Source organism: Zalophus californianus, chromosome 15 (genome assembly GCF_009762305.2).
Source record: "Zalophus californianus isolate mZalCal1 chromosome 15, mZalCal1.pri.v2, whole genome shotgun sequence".
Taxonomy (NCBI): domain Eukaryota; kingdom Metazoa; phylum Chordata; class Mammalia; order Carnivora; family Otariidae; genus Zalophus; species Zalophus californianus.
In genome coordinates, this window is record NC_045609.1 from 24,620,247 (window position 1) to 24,636,671 (window position 16,425).

Sequence of the window (16,425 nt, forward strand, 5' to 3'; positions counted from 1 at the left end):
TTCCCTCTCTCTCTGTGTCTCTGTCAAATAAATACAAAAAATCTTAAAAAAAAAAAACTTAACGATTTTTTTTTTAAGATTTTATGTATTTATTTGACAGAGAGAGAAAGCACAAGCAGGGGGAGCAGCAGGCAGAGGGAGAAGCAGCATTCCCCCCCACCCGCCCCCACTGAGCAGAGAGCCTGAAGCGCGGTTCAATCCTAACACCCTGAGACCATAACCTGAGCCAAAGGCAGACGCTTTATCAACTGAGCCACCCAGGTGTCCCGAGCTTCACAATTATATAAAATGTATAAAAAGGCTTCAAATGTTTGGTTTTTTAAAAATAAGACAGTTCCATCATTCTGAGAACTTTATAAAAACAAGGTACAAAATTGTTATGTTATTTAGCCTTTTCTAAAATTACCATTATTTATTGTCATTAATATATCTGTTACCTCTATCTTCCTTATTTGATTTTAGCTTCTCTGTCGCTCATCTCCTTTTATCTCTTCACTATTTTCTGTGCCCAACAGGGCTGTCGCCTGATCTTAGTACATCAGAAACTGACACAAATTTGAGGCTACTGCTCTTTTCCTTTTATGCTTTAAAGACATGTAGAGGAACTGCCACGGGATGTCAAAAAGCTGCTATTTTATACAAAATATTTGTTATTAGTGCCTTCAAACAAAGCTCCATACCTGGAGTTGTAAACATATTAAGGCATAGCATGAGGCAAATAATACAGAGGAAAAATATTCAATTATCTTGATCTCAAGGAAATCTTTTTCTATAAATTTGATGACACAGATAGATAGCTACTTATGTTGTAGCTGTTAATAGATGCAATAAATATCAGAAAGCTCATTTTATTTAGCATAAAAAATCTACAACTATTATTTCATGAAAAGCTGCAGACTAAATAAAATTCAAATCCAGTCTAAAGTGTCTAAAACTGGTTTTTTTAAAAAGCTTTCCAACTAGGGGTGCCTGGGTGGCTCAGTCGGTTAAGAGTTGGCCTTCGGCTCAGGTCATGATCCCAGAGTCCTGGGATCCAGTCCTGCATCTGGCTCCCTGCTCAACATGGGAGTCTGCTTCTCCCTCTCCCAATGCCCCTCCCCCTGCTTGTGCTCTCTCATTCTCTCAAATAAATAAAATCTTAAAAAAAAAAACAAAAACCAACTTTCCCCTCCAGAGCCTACCCAGTAACCTGTAAATGTTTTCTAACTGCTTATATTTTAGACACTTATGCTAATTACCACTATATAAAACAACCTATAAATATGATTTTTACAATATTTAACAGTGAAATAGATATATAGATAACAGAATACAACTTAAGGCATATAGGTTATACTAAAAAAAAGATACAGTGACTGACAGACTATGCTTTTGAAGTTAATAATACTATGAATATCATTAGCAACATAACTATTTAGGTTTATTATACATACCTTATCTTATTCAAAAAGTGCTACATACTTATATATATGTATACAATATAGCAAAATGTAATAAATTAACTTTTTAATTAGGCAAAGGGAAAACAAAAGTAATATGGCGCCAGGAAAAAGGAATATAAAATGCATGTGATGAAGAGTGCAGCTAATCCTATTAACAAAAAATATCCAAATATATTTTTATAATTTTGAAGATAGTAAATGCCTAAAATGCATTCCTTTCCTTAAAAAAATATTTATGTATTTATTTTACGGGGGGGGAGGGGAAGCGTGCATGCACGCATGTACACTGGAGCGACAGAGGGAGAGAAAGTTCCAAGCTCATTCTGCAGACTGCAGAGGCCAAGTGGGGCTGGATCTCACAACCCATGAGATCACAACCTGAGCCGAAACCAAGAGTCGGACACTTAACTGACTGCACCACCCAGGAGCCCCTAGAATGCATTCCTTACTACAGTTTCACATTTTACTCATATTTCCTATCTTTTGCATATCTCAGAAACACACGGCCATGATGTTTGGAAATATGTCCCACTATAGGGGTCTTTTTGGTGAAGTGCTCAGTGTCTAATAAAAACAGTTAGAAAGGCTTTTGTAACCTTACCAGTGGAAAAGATACTGATGGCTAACTCATGGTTTATCTATCTGATATACAATTCTGAAAAAGAGTTACCTGAATATGAAAATGACATGCATCATTTTTAGACATTAAACAGTTTCTATCACTAAACATGATTTTACTTCTAATACTTCCACAATTTGAATCCTCTCATTTCATGATGACTTTATCCCAAACAAATTGCTGAAAGATTCCAGGTTACCAGTATTAGGAAGCTACTTCCAAATTTGCCTTGGATAAACTTTTTCTAAAAACACTTTTAGCATGAGAAAAGGTGAATTTAGTTACTTCCTTTTTACATTTTATATTATCTCCAACTGTACTAACATGCAGAACACCTGTTTTTGTGCCTTTTTTATCTAGAAATCAGAAATAACAGCTTCAGAGACTATTTTCATATGTAATAAAGACTTCATTCTCAAAGAACTAGGGGATAAATGATACTGATGGAAGCATACTCCTGAACATTTTGATTTGAACTTTATGGTCTTAAGGACAGAGAACAAACTGATGGCTGATGGAGGGAGGAGGGTAGGGGATGGGCTAGATGGGTAATGGGTATTAAGGAGGGCCCTTGTTGTGATGATCACTGGGTGTTTTATGTAAGTGATGAACCACTGAATTCTACTCAGGAAACCAATACTGGTTATACAGTTAACTATGTTAACTAGCATTCAAATAAAAATTTGAAGGAAAAAAAAAAGAATTTTATGGACCAATTATTTAGAAAAATCAGTTCACATGAGAAAGTACTCAGTTGTGACTCATGTGCATGACCAAGTAATTAACAGGTTCCAGAATGGACTTCGGGCTCCTAAAACTGGAATCTGAAAGTAGCAAAGCCTATCCTAAATTGGGCTACATTAAAGAACTACCTGCTTGAGGGGTGCCTGGGTGGCTCAGTCAGTTAAGTGTCTGACGCTTGATTTCGTTTCAGGATCATGGGATGGAGCCCCATGTCAGGCTCCACACTCAGCAGGGAGTCCACTTGAGGCTTCTCCCTCTGCCCCTACCCCCATCCCGCTCATTCTTTCTCTCTAAAATAAATAAATCTTAAAAACAACAACAACACAACTACCTGCTTGAAATGAGAGGGTGAATCTTTCTAATGAGGATAAAAGGATGTAGAGGCAGTTTTTATTCTAGAAAATCTGGCCATTAATAAACTTCACAAAACTTCTTTAATGTAATATATTCAAAATAAAGGAAAGTCGGGGAAAAATAAAAAACCCTCACACACATACCATTTTCCGGATGAGTGATCCTAAAGAAAATGAACATTATAAAAATTTCAATTTATATAGAGTTATAAACCAACCTCTAGAACTCTTCCTTTCCTTTGCCTTGTAACAATCTAAGCAGACCACAAATCCACATTTTTGGCAGACCCAATGAATGTTAAACAATGTTGCTTCACATGCATCACACATTTCCCGCACTCCTCTCACTGCTCTTTTCCAGGCAATTTTGGCTGAAATACAGAGAAATAAAAATTTAAAGGCAAACATGCTCTTTTCCACACAATTTTTGCTGAAATACACAAAAACAAAAATTTAAAGGCAAACCAAGAACTTCAAAGGATGTATTAACTAAAGATCAACAGATTTCTTGAATTAGTAATTCTCTTCAGAAGATTTACATCTAATGGAGTTTTTCAACCTTAGCACTTTTAAGATTTTTGACTGAATAATTATCTGTTGTGAGGGACTATTCTGTGCAATGTAGAATTATTTAGGGGCATCTGTGACCTCCACCCATTAGATGCTAATACTCTATCACCTCCCCCCAACCTTGCAGTTATACAACCAAAATTGTCTCCAGTCACTGTTAAACATCCCTTGAGGGACAAAACCACTGATTTAAGAGAAAGGGAGGAAAAGAAGCTAACATAAGCTAACATTTAGAGTACTTAATGTTAGGTGCTTTACATATGTAAACATAATTAACTACTTTCTAAACAAAGCTATGAAATAGTTATTCCATTTTACAGTCATACAGTTAAAAGCAAGGAGTAAAGCTGAGATTCAAATATGAATCCATCTAACTCTAAAGACTGTGATGAACCACAGCAGATTAAAAACTTAAATAATTGGTATGGACTATGTCTTTCTCAGGCAAAGGCTGAAATTTCCCCATTTCACTTCTGAAATATCCCTATGACACTAACTATATGTCATAATGGTAGAAACTGCATAATGTTATTGTGATTTCATGAATTGATAATCCATTCATTACAACCTCAGTTGGAAAATATGTTACCTTAAGTACATATAGGTGCATCTGTATGTAAAAAAGTGTCATCAAAATTAAATATCAAGGAGACCAGATAAAATTTAGGGACTTAATCCCATTAAGTATACTTGAAAGAGAAATTCTTAAAATGAAATGTGTACATTTGTATATTTAACTTCCTTACCATCCTTTTTCACCCAGGACAAAGCTGTTTTTTCCGATGTTACTAACTGACAGAACTTATCACCTATGATATCCAAGATGTATTTTGAAGTTTCTACATCTAGTTCATCATCATCATAATTTTCATGTGTCCATAAGCTCATAGCTTCATCATCATATTGGTCAGGAGAAGAAAAACCATCTATTCTAACCACTCCATTTTTACTAAATGACAATCTGAAATATTAAAACATAAAAGGATTAGATACCTAGACAGAAGTCCAGTTTTATAAAGTTGTAAATTTATAATTAATTTATATTTTCATATTATGAACATATATGTTAAAAAATAAGAAAATAGGTTAGTCCTTCATATACACACATACTTTAATTATTAATTAAATTTAACAAATTTAAATGACTCCCATAGTGTTACACAAATGGCAATGATAAGCAGCACCAATTTTAGGTTATTTCAAGAAATAAGATTTTTTCAATCAAATGAAAACTATAATCCAAGTGTTTGATGAGGACAAGAGTTAAAATGCTGGCCAAATGCTGCCTAGAGTAATGCTGTTATTTTACACATAACCTAAATCAAGAACCTCTTAAGTGGAAAATGCCCTAAATTGAGGTGCCTGGGTGGCTCAGTTGGTTTAGCATCTGACTCTTGATTTCAGCTCACGTCATGATCTTAGGGTCCTGAGATCAAACCCCACGTTGGGTTCTTGCTGGGCGAGGAGCCTGCTTAAGATTCGTTCTCCCTATGCTTCTTCCTCTGTACCCCCTCTCCGTCTAAATAAATAAATACATACATATATAAATGGAAAGAAACTGCCCTAAATCACCTCAAGACTTTCACTGGGAGGATTAAAAAAAAATGCCAAGTACAGATACATTGTTTTCATTAATTAAAATGACTATTTATGACTTAGAGGAACAAGGATGAAATTCTCAAAAGTTTATTAGGAACCCAATTACATGTGCTTAGTTCCTCTCAGCTTCTGACATCCAATTCATGTAACTACTCAATTCAGAAAATTTTAGGGTAAATGGAAGGCAAAATTGCCATTCTTTTCTTTGTTGGCGGTTATTTTTCAGTTATCCTAGTACTTACCCCCTTTTTACTCTCAATCAGGGGATATCGGCAGTTCATTACAATTCATTCTCTATTTTTCCAACGGATACCAAGAACATTTCCTTTTACCACCCCCTTTTCTTATACTTTTATTACCTAAACCATTCCTTCTTTTTTTTAAACCAGATTTCTCCCTTTGTTATAGTCAATCATCTTACTTCAGCTTTGTGCTATTATCTCTATCTGAACATTTCTTTCCTTCAAACCTGCTTCCCCCCCCCTTTTTTCTTGAAAAGGGGATGGGGGAGGGGCAGAGAAGGAGAGAGAGAATCTTAAGCAGACTCCACACCCAGCAGAGAGCTGACATGGAGCTCCATCTCACAACTCGAGATCATGATCTGAGCTGAAATCAAGAGTCAGACACTTATGACTGAGCCACCCAGGCACTCCAACCAACAACTTTCCTTTTGATTTCTTTTTCATCTTTTCTGCAATTCCATGTGTACAAGCTTTTACAACTATTCTTTAAGGTTGTCTGTCCTTTGGGGATTATTGGTTAAAAAGCCCCTGAAGTAAAAATAAGAAACAGAACCTGTTCTGTTCCTACCAATACATTTCTTGGGGTCTCTACTGGGCCACCAGCATAGGTGTATTTACCAGAGCAAAGTGTCTCCTAAATCTCTTAGGAAGATGATGGTGATGATTAGGAAAATAAGAAGCTAACATTAATAAAATCATTCATATGTGCTTGGTACTAAACTAAGGACTTTGTGTACTTTATCTCATTTAATCATGAAATCTCTCTACGGTAGGTACCACCATCATTAGTATGCATATGAGACAGGCTTAGCTGTAATAAAGTCATACAGGAACCAAGAGAAAGAGCTAAAACTCAGGAATGAATGATTCTACAACCTGAGACATTAACTATTAGTCTCTACTGGCTGGGTCAGCCAGCTATTCTTTTTGTTGAACTCTTACAAGTCTATATATGATTTTAGTATTGAAGAATTATTTAGTAATGTTAATATTACAGTAGTATGTAGGATAATAACAACTACAAGTTGCTTTTATACTTACTACAAAACTTGTGAAATGTGACATGACATGGTACTGACATCCTTTTTCTCATAAGTCATATTTTTATAGCTACATGTATAACAAAAGTATGGGTAGTCCATTGTAATGCAATGACTTTAGTTTAATGCCTAGATTGTTTACCTAGATTTATAGACTATTGGTGATTTCTAGCTAATATACAGATATAAATGCCACACTGTTTTGGTCAAAGTATATAAACTTTTAAAAAATTCTTAAACAAATTGCTGTTTACTATTATTTTCTAGAAAAAATATTAACATTTCTCATTAAGGATGAGTAAATCTCTCAGAAGAGAAAGGCCATATTAACACAAGTAACTATGAATTATGAATTTAGTCCCATAGTTAGCTATTATTAAATTTACCACAAAAAAAGTTTAATACTGTTTTATAATGTTTCAGAAATAGGGAAGCTCAAAGGACTTATTTCCACCTCTGTAAGGAACCCTCAGAATGGTAGTATAATTTCCAATATCCAATAAACATAGTTTTCCCCAATTATGTATTTTCACTTACCGTCTAAAGTAGTAAAACCTACAAAACACTGGTGAATGAGTTGGTTCTTCTCCTTTTTTACTCCGAATAAGTCTACATTCCCGGCACTTTTGCAAATTAGGCCCTATCTCACAGCAGGAGTCATCCTGTAAAAAGGATTCCCCCGTTTGCTTCAGCTTCTTGACTTTACGCCAATCTTTTAATACTGAACGAGGGATGCCAGCTGTAAAACCAGTAGGAAATTATAAGCAAGATTACAACTTTTAAAAAAGTACATACACTCCTTGAGATAAAATTCAAGACAAGTACACAACTGTCACAATATATTAAGACTGTAAAAAAAAACCAAAGACATTATAGGTCCTCATTAATAACAGAAAGCCCACAGCAGCATTTCTATTTACTCACTTTCTATTAATCAAATGAACTCCTATGTCAGTACACTGGAAACACAGAGCTGAGTAAATCTTCCAGCTGTTTGAAATCTTTATATATTAAATATTCATATTTGTAATAATAGCAAACACAGGAATCATTCATTTTCTATGTGAATCTATAGCTAAAAATTTGGAATTTGGTATATGTAGGAGAAAGTTCTTTCAAGATCCACCCGAAGAACTGAATACCAAAAGTTAATACTTTTAGAAACTACAGGTTAATTCAAACATAGTGGTATTGTTTTGAAATATTTAATCTGATTCTCCAAGGTAAGTGTGTCTCACTAAGACAAGTTAAGTGGTCATTTTATAATACCAGCATTTGAGAGAAGAGGGGTAAGCTATTTCTCTTAGTATCTTTCCTTCAGGATGATGCCCTCCATTTGGTTCAATTTACTGTATGGAACAGTACTTTTTTAGAAAATAAAAGGGTTTGAAGAAAACAAAAAAGCCAGTATTAACTTGACTTTTTGATGGTAGAAAGAAAAGCATCAGAGAAGTCTGAAGAAAAAAAACCCTCAAATGACTAACATTTGAAGAAAAGAAATTATTTACTTATACTCTACATCATTGCTCCATCATGTTTATTAACTTGAACTTAGTTACTGTAATAACACTGGCTCAAGTAATCACTCATCTACAGAGCAGATTAAAAAATTAAAGCATGTTTATTTAAAAACAACCTATGTTGGGACAAGCAAATATCAAACTCTTAGAAGTATACTTACAATGTATCTGTATGTCAGGTATGAGATTTACATAATTTGCTATTTCTATCATGTTAAAAGATATTTCCTACCCTGTGTTTTCTAATCACTCAGATGTGGTGGAGAAGAGGCAGTACAACTATTCTCCTGAGACTATATACTTTTTGAAGAAACATGTAGCAAACCTCTAAGAGCTCCCACTATCACTTACCTGCTGATAGTATAAGATGTACAATGACAGCAAGATAACGTATCTTAACATAGGAAGTACTGTGTTTAAGCTCCAGGATGGCCCATTTAAAATCTGCTTCCAGTTATTAAGATCTTTTAGGATTGCTGCCTGGTTCTTTACAATGACATGTTTCCCCCTCTTCTATTTCTAACTTAGGGCAAGCCATTTGGCTTAATCCACTAAAGAAAGACATATTAAGTGCACACAAACCACTTATGGAATAAAATGTTTCCAGAAGCCTTGTATAAAGGGTTTATTATCTCCTCCATTGCATATAAGACAGATTTCCCCTATAGAAGTATAAAAAATTCAGAACTTTTAGAAGTCAGAATGAACAACAAAAATGGTACACCACCATAAATTTTTACTTGGCATACTTCCTTCTAATCATTTACTTTTTTATTTATTACACTTAGAATAAACTCAATCTAAACTCAATAAATTCTATCTATTTTGACTAAAAAACAACTATTAACCAGTACGCTTTTACATTCCAGGTAGTGGAACAGTTCAAAGAGTATGGATAGCCATACCACTGTGAACCATTTAAACAGTATTATAATAAAGAACCAGACATTTCAAAGCAAATCTCAATTCTGTAACACAAAACAGACACTTAGAGCTGTTTTTAAATTTAAATGAATGTATAAATTACAAAGACTTGGCCCAGGTCATATAGACAGTTTTTGATATTATAATTTTTGCTCCTAAATTAGGCCACACATGACGGTAACTAACTCCTTTTATTAATATTACTATAATAGTATTTGTATAATAAAATATTAATTTATCTTTCAATTCTATATATCTATTGGCAACATCTAAAATCTAAACTTTGAGAATAAGATATTTAGTCAACAAAAAATACCTAGTATTTCTCTTACCATCAGAATATTTTCAACCTTAGTTCTCAATTTATTAGCAAATCCCCAAACAGCTGCTCTAGCCAACAGAAAACTAGGGAGGAAGAAAACAGGAAACAAATACATGCTAACCTTTAATCTCCGATATGCTATCACCTATAAAAATATTTTTTGAGATATAGAAATTAACTGATTATAGTAAAAGCACTGTTTTTGTTTATCACAGGACTTAGAATAGGCAATTACAGTTTATAAAATAAAATTATGTAAGAATTTAGTCACAGAAAAACAGCCAACTTTTAATTATCGTTATGAAAAGACAGCAGATATGAAGACATTCCAAAACAGCAGATAAAATCTATTGTTACCTGGCTTTAGAATGTACTAAGAAACACAAGTTTCTTTATAGCATTATTTGTATATAATTAATACATGTATTACAGTGTATGTAATCACATTATATTCTCTAAGTATAGACTTAACTTACTCTTTTTGACTGACTTATGAGCAAGGACAACCCCAACGACCATTAAAAAAATAAAGGTCATATTTAATCCACGAGATAGATAATCCACTCAAAGTTTGGAAGCTAGATTCATAAACTCTCAACTTAGAGAACTTTTCTAGATAGCAGAACAAAGCCTAGACAACTCTGGCCATAATTAACAGATGACAATTAACAGTCACTTATTATTTTGGACTTGGGACTAGATGGGGCTTAGAATACCCTCTCTGAGGTTAACTGTTAGCTACTGGGGGGGGGGGGAAGAGATTTAACTAGGTATCACAACTTGAAGGGAAAGTACTGATTTCAGTCTTTGTCTTCAAACTCTTACTTGGGAACATGTACATTTGGTCTCAAAATGAAATAGAATATGTACTTCATTAAGAGTTAATTTTATAAATTTAACTTCACATGAGCTTTCTAAGTGTTAAAAGCTGGAAAATTCCTATCTCCATTTTCTGTAAATTTAACTCAAGTATTTGTATACCCAACACCAAAGGAAATGTTATGTGAAACAGAAAAGAAAACAATTAGTGACCACACTAAGCCTCTTAAGAATTCACTGGGGAAGTAGAACCCACAAGAAAGAAAAAAACAACACTGTACACAATCCAATACTCAAATAAATGGCATGTATCCAGTATTCTCTGATGTCAATCTCCCTCTCTTTCTTCTGACTATATTTGCATTTCAGTCTGTCAGCCTCTCTGTCTCTAGTTGAGCTTGTTTTCCTTCCGTCTTTCACTTTCTGACTGTCCTTTTCTATGATTCCATCCTCCTGTTTTTCTCTCCTTCACTTTGCCTCTGGTTTCCACACAGGCATGTGGAAAAACCTCATTCAGTGAAAAGGCCCAAATAAGAGCCTTCAAGCATCCAAATGCTTGTGAAAGTACTTCTTGAACGTCCACATTGTAATATTTCATATATTGTATGTGGATGAATACACAGGTATAAACTATTAAGTGCTTTCTGCATTGTGCAACATACCTAAAAAGAAATAAGCAAACTTAGAAAAACTACTTCTAGAGTAAAAACATAGAAACACTTTATATAGTGAATACTACTGGCAAGTATCACTTATTTTGCCCTGCTGAGGCCACAAATGAAATGTAAATATAATCAGTTTTGAAACTTTTACTTATGAAAATTCTTCTTGAACATAGAAATGAGCATACAAAACCATAATCCCTTGCTTTTATTTAACTTTTACCCATTGTTAAGAACTTCCCAAGTAGCAATATCAGTTAAATAGAAGGTAATCTCAATAAGCCTTCCATTTTGTTACCAGATGAGAGAAGGGTGAGAAATAGGCCACAAACACACTAATTGAAGCAATTTTCTTCTAAAAAAGTGACTTAAAGGAAGTACACGTGAATAGGATTTCTTTTACAACTACATCATGGTAAAGGCAAATACCTAATCATTAGAAATCCTCTTTTGGTGTGATAGCTTTAACTGCATTTTAACAGTTCTTAGAAATGGTCAAAATTTTGAGTAACTACTAAATAACACATTGGCTTTTTGTCAATGTGAATGCTAAGTAAACCATGTATCTACAAGTCTATTAAAAATGGAGAGAGAGGTTTTCTCTCATTTCCTTTTACGGGTACATGGGAAATGCAGAAATGAGGTCAACGAGCACATACAATAGACTAGGGCATGCAAACAAAGTCAAAAGATGCCTGTTAGCTCATTAATCTTTTGAGAAAGACACCATTATTTCAAGTACAGCCCATTTTACGTGAGATAAAAAAAGTAATTAACTTACCACTATTACTGTTGCTCTGCAATTTCAATTTACTTTTTTCTTTGGCACTCCTGCTGAGAACCCCATTGGGTTTTAAATCATCTTCTATTTCACCTTTTCTCTTCTGCAAATCATTCTGCTTCTTTTTGTAAGTTGGCTTAGGTTGCCTCTTAGTCCTTTGCTCTGACTTGCTTTCACTTTCATCTGAGTCTCCACTTTCAGAGCCAGATTCGTAAGTTCTTTTGGCTTTTCTCCTACTGACTTTATCATCTTTTACGTATTTATCAACTATGATCTTACTATCGACACTATTTTGTATATCATTAGATGTAGAGGCTATTAAATTGACAGAACATGGCTTAATAATTTCTGATACAGAATTCCCTGAATTTTCCATTTTATTAGTATTTTTATCTTCCTCTGAGTGTCTAGTAAGCCAGGCCTTTTTCAGCTTAGTATGGTAGTTAGGTTGAGTTGTCTGGGATGCTTGCCCATTTCCTACAGAGTTTGCTTTGTTTATTGTACTACAGACTACAGTGCTATCCAAGAGAGGGGAGGTTGAAGATGTCTGGTTTTTCACAGCATTAGGCTCAGTCTCACTGACATTACTACTTTTATATTGAGCTGCAGCCAATGCTGCCTTGTGCTTTTTTAAATGGATAAAATCAGTTGTGCCTGAGAACCCAGAGCTGGGCTGAGCAGCACTTCCTGTCTGACTACTGGCTGGTGTAACTGGAGCTGCGGTGCTGACCCTGCATTCTTGTATATGAGCCACTGAATGACTGACGCTTTTTGAAGAGGTACATTCTAAGGATTTAGAGGCCAAAATGGTATTTGATAAAGAGTAAATTATTTCTGAACCACCCCAGCTGGAAACACTAGTGGTAGTGGCAGCAGATGTGAATACATCCGTTTTGGTATTACATATTGTATTTGCAGCAGACATGACTGAACTGGGAACACTGCCCTGGGAGACAGCCTGGACATTTTTTTCAGATTTTATGTGAGCACTGTCTGAATTCACACTTGGCAGAATGATTCTTCCAGTCTCTCCAGCTTCTGCTGGTTTGAAGCAATCTGTTTGATTTGCCCCAGTTGAAGATCTTTCACTAACTCGATCTTTGGAAGCTAACTGCATTGCTGGCATGCTCTCAAGTTTTGTACTAGATGGTGGACGTACAATGACAGATGCCATAGCAGCCTGTGACTTTCCACTGCTTTTCTCCACATGCCATTCAGCTTTCTCTTTGCTGAGGTTATTATTAGATTTCCACATTTCCGACAAACTTTGTTCAGAAGAATTCTTAAAATTTGCCTGAGAGTCTTTTGGCTCTGGAATTAGAGTTGGAGGCTTTTGTGATTCTTGAATTTTCCCACCAGCATTTACAGGCATGACCGGGGTTAAAGTTGGAGGGGAAAGACTACTATAGTTGCTTTCCTTTCTTTCCAGGCTGTGGTGGATTGGTGGATGAAATACTGGTGCCCTATGTAAAGCAGGCATGCTCCGGAGTGCATTTGTAGAAGAAACTGTCAAATGGGTAGGACTCCTACAATCATTTCTGAAAGTTGTTACTGAGTGAGAAGCAATTTGATGGGGAAGATGTTCTGGTATCTTACCTGCTAAACCTTCACTTTCTGGTTGGTGTTTAATTAAAGGTGGAGGCTTTGAAAGAGATGATATAAATGAAGTCAGAGTTTGAGGATTAGCTGCTGCTCCAACAGAATTACTCTGTTTTTCAGTGTAAATATTTGAAACCTCTTTGGATGGATATGACCTGGGTGGTTCGTTGACCACACTATTAGACAGTGTAGTGAAATAGTTACTTTGGGGCAAACTCTGAGGCACTGAGTGCTTCATTTTATAAAGATCTGATACTGAGCATTCTACATCTTTGTCTTGTTTGATGATGACATGGCTTTTAGGGCTAGAAGATGACAACGGTACTCTGGAATAATTATCCCTCTCACCCTCAAGTCCCTTGATTTTAGTTGTGAAGGGAGCAACATCAATACTTTCTTGAAGGATTCGACGGTGTTCCTCCTTATATTTGTGTAATCTCTCTCCAGTCTCCTGGGGTTGTCTCTGTAATTGATTCAGTACAGGATCCACAAAATGTCTATGCAATAGACCATCTTTTCCAGTCTGTGACCTATTTAGATCCAGGTCATTCTTTGCTGATGTGGATGCAACAGAACGTAATGGTTCAATAAAAGCTTTCCTCTCCAATTCTCTGTAAAGAAAATACACATAAAGGTTTCTGTAACAACTTTTTCTTGCACGATATGAAGATAGCATCTATGCAATATTATGAAAGTAAAACACAACTTTGCATTTACTTTATTTTTTTATAAAATCTTTTAATTTTATTTATTTCAGAGTGAGAGAGCACAAGTGGGGGGGCGGGAATGGCAGAGGCAGAGGGAGAAGCAGACTCCCCACCAAGCAGGGAGCCCGATGTGGGACTTGATCCCAGGACCCTGGGATCATGACCCGAGCCGAAGGCAGCCGCTTAACCGACTGAGCCACCCAGGCGCCCACTTTGCATTTACTTTAATACTCCTGAGTAAATCAGAAGATATATCAAAATGGAAAGAACAGAACTTATTCAAAGCCTACTTTTAAGATGTTTATTAACTTAAAATTACCTGTTTAGAAAGTGAATTAAGAAAAACTATAAAAGACACGGTATTTTTAAGCATTAGTGAACTTACTCTTTATGGTGATCTATTAAACTTTTTGTCAATGGTGGACTGGAATGTGCTGTAATTTTAAGAGACCGATGAGGCTCTGCACTGGAAGGTCTGACAGGAATGTGACTAAGTAATCCAATACCATCTGCTGAGGTCACAGGGGTGGGTTGATGTAACCAAGGACTGGGAGAATTCTATTTAACAAAATATATATATATATATATATATCAGACTTCAGTTACTAGAAAAAGCTAAACACAATATCATAGCAGGACTATAATGCATATTTACAAAGCATGTGACTTTTTCTAAATGCATCTTATGAAAAGTACTCAGACAAATAAATAACTAACATAATTATATGGATTTTTCCATATTATGGAGAAAATCAATCAGCATCAAAATAGTAATTTCCAAAAATTTGTTATTTATTTTACTGACTGTAGATCTTGAAATCACTGCCTTTAACTTATAAATGTACAGAAAACCTAGTTGTTTTTTTTTCTTAAAGATTTTATTTATTCATTTGAAACACAGAGATAGAGAAAGAGAGAGCATGAGCAGGGGGAGAGGGAGAGGGAGAAAAAGGCTCCCCGCTGAGCCAGGAGCCCAATGTGTGACTCAATCCCAGGACCCTGGGATCATGACCCGAGCCGAAGGCAGACACTTAACCATCTGAGCCACCCAGACGCCCCAGAAAGCCTAGTTCATCAGATTTCCAGTCATTCTAATACCAAAAGTATATTGCTAATACAAAAACCAGAATTTGTTATTCTTAAAGTATATGCAACCAAAAACAGAGATATCAAGTTCATTTGCCAATTTTTGTTGTCAAAAATGAACAACTTCTTCCAATGTAACAATTTACTTAGAATAGACAGAAGATTATATTTTCAAAGCCCACTTGTACGCCACATTTAACTATAAGCTATAAAACACTGTTGGACCTTTAAACTTAGGAGGTGTGGAAGTGCAACAAAATTAATTTTTTCTATATCCATATGCTGCCTTTCTCATTCTGAATATTTGGTGACATTGATCTCTATGTTGATATTTAAAACTCTCTAATTACATGCTTAAGGATGGTTTCCATACTATGACACAGTGACATTTTTTCAGAACATACTTTGTGGAGTTATACATTGAGGCAATATTGAGAAAATATAATCCCCTTTGGTTTTAACAAAGAGTAAATTTTACATCTCAAAGTGATAATGCAAAAGCAATATATCACACCAAAAACATGCTGCTGTAAAGCTGCTTAGATTAAAAATATATATTATAAAGCACAAATCTCACATTAGAGAAAAAATATATATATATTTTTTGCACATTTTTATGCACATGCATAAGGATCATTCAAATATTTTTTTTTTAAAGATTTTTATTTATTTGACAGAGACACAGCGAGAGAGGGAACACAAGCAGGGGGAGTGGGAGAGGGAGAAGCAGGCTTCCCGCGGAGCAGAGAGCCCGATGCGGGGCTCAATCCCAGGACCCTGGGATCATGACCTGAGCCGAAGGCAGACGCTTAACAACTGAGCCACCCAGGCGCCCCTCAGATATGTTTAAAAGGCCTCAGTTCTACATGATCCAGAAGTATTAAGTTGCAATCAATTACGGTAATGATAAATTTTTGACCGTAAGATATCATTAAAAAGTATTTCCTATTTTTTTCTTTACTTCTCACAATATTAGGGTTAAGAGATCTTCATTTTTGCTCAAAATGTTAAATATACTCCTTTATAATTTTACATAACAAATGAAAATTTCAAATGCTTGTTTTTAGTTTAATAAGTTTATGACCAGTTAATAAAACATTTTATGCCCTTATATACATGGAGGCTAGAATGACATTTACTGAGAGAAATTCCTACCCAAGCCAGTTCTAAGTTACTTAGATTGGTTTTTCAGGGTTGGGAAATTATGGAAGAAGGCTCAAAACTATTTGCCAGCTCATGTATTCTTCTAGCCTGTCTTTGTCCAGTATCAGTTGCACCTAACATTCATGACACGAGAGTGAAGGGTCAGAGTAAAAATGTGGGCGTATTAGGCACTAGGGTCACCAGACCTGCTTTCAATAATGGCAAGGAGGATATTGTACTAATTAGTGACTCT

The 16,425-nt window shown here is 35.2% G+C and overlaps 1 protein-coding gene across 8 annotated transcripts in view; it reads right to left on the minus strand.

The window, feature by feature from the left end:
• JMJD1C (jumonji domain containing 1C) overlaps window positions 1-16,425 on the minus strand; it is a 333,639-nt gene that overhangs the window by 22,690 nt on the left and 294,524 nt on the right. For all 8 annotated transcript variants that reach the window (XM_027590290.1, XM_027590272.2, XM_027590282.1 and 5 more), the window contains 5 exons: window positions 14,329-14,501; window positions 11,638-13,847; window positions 7,147-7,348; window positions 4,475-4,689; window positions 3,377-3,529 (listed from right to left, as the gene is read on the minus strand). In XM_027590290.1, the coding sequence (XP_027446091.1) occupies window positions 3,377-3,529; window positions 4,475-4,689; window positions 7,147-7,348; window positions 11,638-13,847; window positions 14,329-14,501 (2,953 nt within the window). The remainder of the gene's footprint in view (window positions 1-3,376; window positions 3,530-4,474; window positions 4,690-7,146; window positions 7,349-11,637; window positions 13,848-14,328; window positions 14,502-16,425) is intronic.